This window comes from Corylus avellana, chromosome ca1 (assembly GCF_901000735.1).
Source record: "Corylus avellana chromosome ca1, CavTom2PMs-1.0".
Classification (NCBI taxonomy): Eukaryota; Viridiplantae; Streptophyta; class Magnoliopsida; order Fagales; family Betulaceae; genus Corylus; species Corylus avellana.
Window position 1 is genome coordinate 30,662,827 of NC_081541.1, and position 8,451 is coordinate 30,671,277.

An 8,451-nucleotide genomic window follows, 5' to 3' on the forward strand; every position below is an offset into this window, starting at 1 on the left:
CGTGGGCCTTCAATTGTATAAAGTGTTTGCTTCGTTTATTTATGTCACAAGGAATTTGGCTTTTACATTTCCCCACTCCCCACTAGATGAATTACACTTCAAAAACCATATTTGACTATTACCCCCCAAAAAAAAAAAAAAAAAAAAAATTATATTTGAAAACATACATAAAGACAGCCATACAAGGATGGCCTGCCCCTTTCACTTCCTTGGACTCCTTTTGTTTATATTTCTTTCTCTCTTTCACTAATATAATACTCAGTCAAACACATTAAACTAGGCAATCTGTGTATGTATTATATCATATATAGCCGCCCTAGTTTATATTGCCTCTTATTGGTGATATAATATGGTATAATTTTCAATTTTAACTCTACAATTTATTCTAATTTTAATTAAATACTTTACTTGGGTGGGTTATTGGCTACTGACTCGGAAGGAATGTTGAATAAAATACTGATGAATAAGCTATCGATGGAAGAGTTGGATTAAACAGGGGTGCAGGGGTGTGATTCAAATAGATCAAGAGAAGATTGGGTCTATTGTGGACTAGATGTGCCCAAGAATGAGAGATTGAGCAGTACCAGGATCTACTGAAATTTTTAGGAAATTTTAATTTCTGAAATTTCAAATTCAGGCTGTCTATTTTTCATCCAATGATCATTGTTCTGTTACGTGTCTCACTACTAGTAAAATAATAAATATTTATTATTTTATTATTTTATTAGTAGTGGGACACGTGATAGAACAATGACCTTTGAATGGAAAAAAGATAGCCTAAATTGAAATTTCATAAACTGAAATTTCCTTAAGAATTTTAGTAGATCCAGATCTGATTGAGCATTATTTATATGATTAAATCAATTTTGTCCTATCAATTTAAACTTATGAGATATTAAAACTTTACTTCATTTTTTCAATGAAAAAAGTGCTCATTAATTACTGATATTTGGACTTGGTCAATCCGGCCTTAGAAAAATCTCTGGGACAATCCGCCCAATCAAAGGATTTGTTTTTGCATGTATCATGTATGCACTCTTGCTTGAAACGACAACTTCTTAATTTCTATATAAATCCATGAAGAACTTAACGGTTAATTAACTAACTAACTAATAATTAAGCTTTATTGGAAGTTTAATTCTTTTTTCTCTCAATTTCTCATGGCAAAGAGATGGGATCTTCTACTACTCCTACTGTTGGCCACGAATACAATCGTCCTTGACGTGGCAGAGGCAGCCTTGCCGGCTGTTTTTATTCTGGGGGACTCAACTGCCGATGTCGGGACCAACAGTTTCTTGGCAAGCAGCAAGGCAAGAGCTGATTTTCCTTTCAATGGCATCGATTTTCCTTCCTCCATGCGCACGGGAAGGTTCAGTAATGGCTTTAATAGTGCTGATTTTATTGGTTAGTATATAATAAGTTTTTTCCCCACAAAAGTGCATGCTTTTCTGTATGAATTAATTAATTAATTAATTATTCCATAAATTCACTTTGCTTTGGTTAATTTCTTCATCAGCCAAGCTAATGGGCTACGAGAAAAGCCCACCACCTTTTCTTTCTCTAAACACCTCATCTAGTCTGAAGCTGCAAAGCTTGAGAGGTATAAACTTGCCTCTGGAGGGTCTGGCATCTTTCAATTAACAGGACAGTCAATGGTGAGGGCCTATATATATAAGGGTCTTAAAAATCTCAAAATAACCAAAATGTACTTTTGGCAAAAGCTTAAAAATGAAACTTTTGTAAAAAAAAAACATTTTTTTTTTTTTTTTTTAACTTAGAAGCTCTATTTCTCAAATGCAATCTCAAACAGACTCTTAATCGATATACGGTTCTTGTACGCAGGGATGTGTATCCATAGTTTTTCTGACAGAAATAGTCAAATAGGTCACAAAGTGGTTCTACCTTGAAGAGATTTCACGTCAATGTCTCGTGATTAAGATTAAACGATAATTAATGTTATATCATTGACTCCATATAACATCTTTATATGGATCAGAAGATATATATATATATATATCAGAAAGATGTTTTGTGTGAAAAATAGTAATTATTCCTCTTTTAAGCATGTGATATATATATATTGATTAAATTTCTTATTTTCTCCTGATCAGTTAACGTTAATGAAGTTTTATGCCTCATCAAACAAGCAACAGAATGTTATTTCATTGGGGGATCAAATACAGCAATTTTGCACAGTCCGCAGCTCTCTTATTGCTACAATGGGTCCCTTGGCAACCCAAAAGTTTCTTTCCAAGTCTTTGTTCTTCATTAGCACTGGCAGTAATGATCTCTTTGGCTATTACCATTCCAACAGCTCTTTGTCAAAGCAAGATTTCATGGCCACTTTAGGATTCGCTTATGAGACCCACTTAAAGGTGACATTCATTCTCTCTCTCTCTCTCTCTCTCTCTCTCTCACACACACACACACACAGAGGAATCCAGTCAAAGGGTTTTCTTGTTAAAGAATTTTCAAAATTAATATATCTACTTTGTGATCTGAAAATGCTTTAAATGGAGGGTATTAAAGAGCCTTCAAAAAAGAAAATTCCACATTATAAAAAGAGCGTCAAATTGGCATTTATAAAGTCTAATGCACCACTGCAACCACTGAACCGTAGTGGTTGTCTTTACTGCATGAGGCTTCTAATCGAGCCTTTTTGCACCGCTTAGTGCGGGCTGTGCGGCCCTTAGAGAAGCCCGGACCCCTTTTGGTTCCATTGCCTACTGTTTGTTTCTATTTTCATCTCTGTATTGCCTTTTCCGTTTGGATTTTGTCGTTGGGAAGCTCACCTTGTTTAGTTTGTTTTCTCTCCTGTAACCCTTTTCTCATTATTGAATAGTAAAGAAAAAAAAGGGTCAAATGCACTTGCATATACTATAGCTAGCACGTGTGCCATGACTCCTTGATGGCAAATAATTTCTTAAGAAAAGCGACATAATAACACACGTTAATTTAGATCAATTGGTTTTCTGTTTTTATCTTTCTTTTCTAACATTACTTAGATTATTCTTTCACAGAAGTTACTTCAAAAAGAAGAAATTGGTAAACATGAATTGACATGATCAGGCTAACATAAATGGCTGCAGGCTCTTCTCAATCTGGGAGCAAGGAAGTTTGGCATTATAAGTGTCGCACCAGTTGGCTGCTGTCCATCTCAAAGAATCTACAATGCTACCGGGGGGTGTTTGGAGGAGCTCAACGACCACGCAAGAGCTTTTCATGCAATGCTTGCTTCCCTCTTGTTGAAGCTGAGCTCTCAATATGAGGGCATGAAGTACTCACTTGGAAACGCATACAAAATGACAATAAATGTTGTAGAGAACCCCCTTTTATTCAGTAAGCAATTCATTCACCCTTCAATATATATTGCACATGTCGGGCATCACTTAATAAGATAGAATTTTAGCTCACATGTTAGAGAGAATGTTAAAATCACGTGTATCTAATAATCTATCCGTAAATTTTCCAGATTTTACAGAGGTGGAGACTGCATGTTGTGGAGCTGGGAAGTTCAATGGAGAATCCTTTTGTGAACCAAAAGCAAATCTATGTTTGAATCGAGAGGAATATTTGTTCTGGGATTTATTCCACCCAACTCAGGCTGCTTCGAAGCTGGCAGCTCTAACCCTCTTCGGCGGTCCGCCAAGATTTGTAGCCCCTATTAACTTCTCTCAGTTAGCCATTGCTTAGGAACATTCTTCAAACTAGTCCTTGGGGCCTCCTTAATTATTATAATTGCAATAAATATTTTCATTGTTTCCTCTCTTCTCTTAGTTTTTCTTTTGTATTTTTTCATTATATGATTGTGTCAGAACAATGTGTTAGGGATGGACACACCCTTGAATCATGATTGTACAAACTCCACAGAATAATAATTGAATGATAAATGCAAGAGATCAACACACAGTATTTACGTGGTTCGGCAGTGGGCCTACATCCACGGGACTAACTCTGATTAATCCATTATAAACAACTTGTTACAGTGGTGTTTACTCAAATTATGCAAAACTTGAGTTAATACAACAGTAAAATAATACAGAGAGAAGCAACCTTTGTTGAAACTAATATACACTTTCAATCGTGTATTAAAACACTCTTTTCTTAATTCTCTCTCTGGAGTATAACTGAAGCTCTTCTCTCCTGGCTTCTCTTCTCATATGTTGTTGTTGATCATCATCAATCATCATTTGAGGCATAAGGCCCCTTGGCTATTTATAGCCAAAGTTAGAACCATCTAGATAAATGAACTTGGCCTCCAAGTTAGAACCATCTAGATGATGGAGACAAATTGAGAACCTTCTAGATGGATGGAGAACTCTCTAGATAAATCTTTGTAGATAACCTTCTAGATGGATGGAGAACCATCTAGATAAATTTTTGTAAAGAACTTTCTAGATTGATGGATAACCATCTACATAAATTTTTGTAGAAAATCTTCTAGATAAATCTTTGTAGGACTTGCTCCATTTTGTTTAATCAAAATCTTATTTTAAGTAGGGAAAAACCTTGTTGGCAGCCAACACAATGTTAGTGCTGCAATAACATAATAAATTTCATTGGAGCTTAATTTTGATTGAATTTTCAGAAACTTTCATCTGTAATTGAGTGCTCATTATAGACATTTACTTTTCAGCATTCTTGTTGTCAACCCTTGTAATCTGGCCTGGAAATCTAAGACATTGAATTATTATGCAATTGTTAATTTGATGAAGATTTGAACAGAGAATCCAATTTGTTAGAATACAACAAAGAAAATTACTGATAAAAATCAGAAATGCATATAGAATATAGTACAACATTTCTTATTAATAAAATGGAACATTTGACATATATGATTATATGTGTGACTCGTTTACAGGGCAGAGATGGCCTAATAAAAGGTCTTTTGTTTGATATAATTATCTAAACAAACTACAGAGCAATTGGTAATTGAGCTTGCATTTTCAGATAATTTTTTATATATATAAGCTGACTAAAAAGCTTGAAGAGACTGAATACAATCATCTATAGATTCATCAGTGACTGAGTCATCATGTCTCCATGAGCCTCTTTCACCTCTAGAACTATTCTCATCCAGGGACTTATCTCTCTCGTGCATCTTTAGCCTGTATTCTGGCTCCTCAAATAACCTCAGTATCTGCACAAACAAAACAACATCGCAAACCGAGTTAACCCGGACTGTCATCGGTCTAGTTCGAATCCAGGGCTTTTGACCCTTATATCATGTTAATTAATATTCTAACATGATATAAGTTCTGCAGATTAACTTGGGGACCCTACAAACAATGCTTATGTTGAAATACATTTAGCATTATAGAGAATACTTACAAAAGATGTTTTTCACCCAAAAAAAGAAAAAGAAAAAAAGAAGTACCATTTCCATTGTTGGCCTTTCAGGAGATGAATGCAAGAGGCAGAGGCGTGCTGCAAACATCATTGTTTCCATCTCTTCCTTCTTGTAGTCTTCAAGAAGGGTAGGGTCTATTAAACGTTCACATAAGCCGCAGCTGAGTAAAGACCTTGCCTGCATGCATGTCAAACGGGCATATACGCTCAAAACTTTTAAGATTTGAGGATAATATTTCAAAGCCAAATATTTTCTTCCATTACCCAAAGCACTAAGCTTTGAAGATTTTCCCTCAGGTTGGTTTGAATTGCCTCTTTGCCAGTGATGAGTTCCAGAAGCACAACCCCAAAGGAGTACACGTCTGTCTTCTCATCAACTGTCCCAAACATCATGTACTCAGGGGCCATGTATCCGAAGGTCCCAACAACATTAAAGGGCTTTGCTTGATGAGATTGATGAAGCACCAATGCTGATCCAAAATCTGTCAGCTGAGAATTAAAAGCCAAGATAATCTCTTGGTGTGGAAACTTATATGAAGGCAGAATATTCATGGCGAAATATGGAGTTAGGTATTTTTCACATAAGTTCATGTCTTGGAACTAATTGAACTTGCATATAAATGGAGCAGGTGTAGTGATAAACAAGCAAACCAGTACAATGGTAAGAACTAGATTTAATGTGGTTTGGATGTCCACAAGAAATTTACTGTTAACAACAAGGATTAAAAACTTCAGCTACTATAACTCAAACTTAACACTCTCAAACCCAAGACCCCAACACAAAAATGGTGCTCTTTATTAGATTATTAACCAAACGATGAAATAAACAATTTCCTACCAATTTAAGCTTTTGAGATGAATGATGGTTTAACATGGTATCAGAATAAAGATCCTAAGTTTGAACGTTGTCTCAGTCATTCTTCTTCTATTTCAATTAAGTATTTCACGTGTTAAACCTTACTTGTTAAGGAAGGGTTTGAGCTTACACGTGAAGGTGAATGTTCGAATATTAACTATAAATAATTAGATAAACCATTTCCTATCAGCTCAATGGCTCTGACAGTAACTCACACCCTAGACTTGCCTTCCAACTTTCACCTACCATTCAACCCACACATGCATACATCTTTCAGTCCCAAAATCTGCAATACTAGCTCTTTGGAGAAACCCATTCCACATTCCTCTAACTACAAAACTCGAATACCACCTAAAATCAAAGCCACTAAATCCTTAGAAGCAATGGATAGTTATAGGCTTCAATTCCTATTGCCTCATGGATAAGAATTACCAAATTATTACTCTTTTCACAAGAAAAAAATGCTTCTCTTCCATACCAAAAAGCCTCAAATAATTAACATGAGACTAAAATGATCAGCATCACTGGATATTTGAATCTAATTTGGACTGAACTTACTTGTGGCTGACAATTGTCAGAGAGGAGAATGTTAGATGATTTCACATCTCTATGAATGACAGGGGGGTTGCAAGAATGATGAAGGTACTGCAATGCCTTCGCCAGACCAATCGCGACCACTATCCTCTCACTCCAGGAGAGTTGTCTCAAATTTTGCTTCAGGCTTCCCTCTAGTTGATCATACACAATTGCATACATGTCCTTGTTATTACAGTAACCAATCATCTGAACTATGTGCTCATGTTTTATTCCAGACAACAGGCCTACTTCTCGGAGAAGATCAGCTGCTGAAGAATGGGTGTTTTTAAGGACTTTCACGGCTGCAGCACGACCATCCTCAAGGTTTGCTCTGTACACCTTACTGTGGCCACCTTCTCCTATTACCATTGCAGGGCTAAAATTGGAAGTTGCACAACTAAGCTCTTCTGATGTGAAATGCTTAATGGATCTCTGAAATGGTTTTTGTGTTGTGACAATGTCAGGAACCTGCACAGTCTTCTTGACATTGAACGGTCCGTTATTATTAATTTCCGGTGTTGATGACGACATTGAGGGGGATGGTGTGGTCAATGATTTTCGCAAATTCCGGGTGGGAATTGATTGATCATAGCATGTGTGGTTCAATGGAAGTGACAGAGAAGTTTGGAGGACTACCTTTGAAGAGCCTTGTTGGGAAGTTCCCTGCTTCTCCACGAGGATTCTTCCTATACTATCCAAAACCAGAAGAAAGCAAGTGGGAGGCAACCTTTTCAGACAAATATTAACGACTGACTGTCTTGGCCTGCATAACAAATAACCATATGAGAGAGAGAGAGAGAGAGAGATTTGGTCAATGGTTTCAGTGAAGAAACTCATAATAAAATGTAAATTGTGGAAGAAAATGGTGGAGAAAAAAAGAAAATAACACAAGAATTTACGGGTGGTTTGGTGATAAACACCTACGTCGATCCACCACTAGAAAAGTGTCAAAAACCTCTTATTTACAGGAAAATTGGGATAGGTGAAGATAATTCAAGTATGGTAGGCAAAAACAATATCAAATCAGATTAGAATATTACTAAAAAAGGAATGAGATTATAATAAAAAATGAAATCAAATCATATATTCTAACATTCAGTACCCTGAAGTGTTGCATCCAAGTGCAAGGATGGTTGCATAGTTTACTCGTACTTGACGGGTTAATTCAGAAATGTACGACTCTCCAACACAAACCTTAACCTGCAAATCCACCTGCATGACAAGCCATTAAAACAAGCAAACCAGTAAATTTGGCTCCTCTCTGTTTCTACTTTTTCCATTCCACTTAAAAATGGGAATATCTTACCTGCTTAGACTTGCAGAGATCTTCATGGATGTGGAAAGTGTTTGGATCAAAAGTGTCGTTTGAAACTTGAACATGAATAGCCAGCACACTATCCCCTGGCTTTACAGCCAAAGTAAGCAGCTGAAGCAGCATCTCTCTACCGCAGTTATTTGATTTTAAGCCTACTATGATTGTCCTCTTCTTCACTCTCTTGGACCTCAGGAGTGATGCCATTCTGATGTCAATTCCAAGTATTCCAACCATCATAGACAATATGAGTTTTTGATCTGCAGGCACCAACCCATTGCAGATCTGAGTAGAGATGTTTCAGTTCCCGAGAGTTTCACCATTTCCTGACTTAGCAAAAGCCTAAAATTGCCTCATG

General features: G+C 36.4%; 1 protein-coding gene and 1 pseudogene across 1 annotated transcript; one reads left to right on the plus strand and one right to left on the minus strand.

Moving 5' to 3' along the window:
• Positions 1–1,160: 1,160 nt before the first annotated feature.
• Positions 1,161–3,693, plus strand: LOC132176072 (GDSL esterase/lipase At5g55050-like; annotated as a pseudogene).
• Positions 3,694–4,829: 1,136 nt separating this feature from the next.
• Positions 4,830–8,432, minus strand: LOC132166481 (protein kinase STUNTED-like). The gene is made up of 6 exons (XM_059577302.1): positions 8,088–8,432; positions 7,884–7,993; positions 6,764–7,544; positions 5,614–5,838; positions 5,378–5,527; positions 4,830–5,140 (listed from the first exon to the last, which is right to left on the minus strand). The coding sequence occupies exons 1-6, from the start codon at positions 8,331–8,333 to the stop codon at positions 4,976–4,978; spliced, it is 1,677 nt and encodes a 558-aa protein (XP_059433285.1). The 5' UTR covers positions 8,334–8,432; the 3' UTR covers positions 4,830–4,975.
• Between the last annotated feature and the right edge of the window lie 19 nt (positions 8,433–8,451).

Coding starts and splice junctions, on each gene's coding strand:
- LOC132166481 (XM_059577302.1), bottom strand. CDS start 8,333: ATGATGGTTGGAATACTTGGAATTGACATCAGAATGGCATCACTCCTG. Junction 5,839..6,763: donor CTGACAATTGTCAGCCACAA/GTAAGTTCAGTC, acceptor TTTAATTCTCAG/CTGACAGATTTTGGATCAGC. Junction 5,528..5,613: donor TTCAAAGCTTAGTGCTTTGG/GTAATGGAAGAA, acceptor ACATGCATGCAG/GCAAGGTCTTTACTCAGCTG.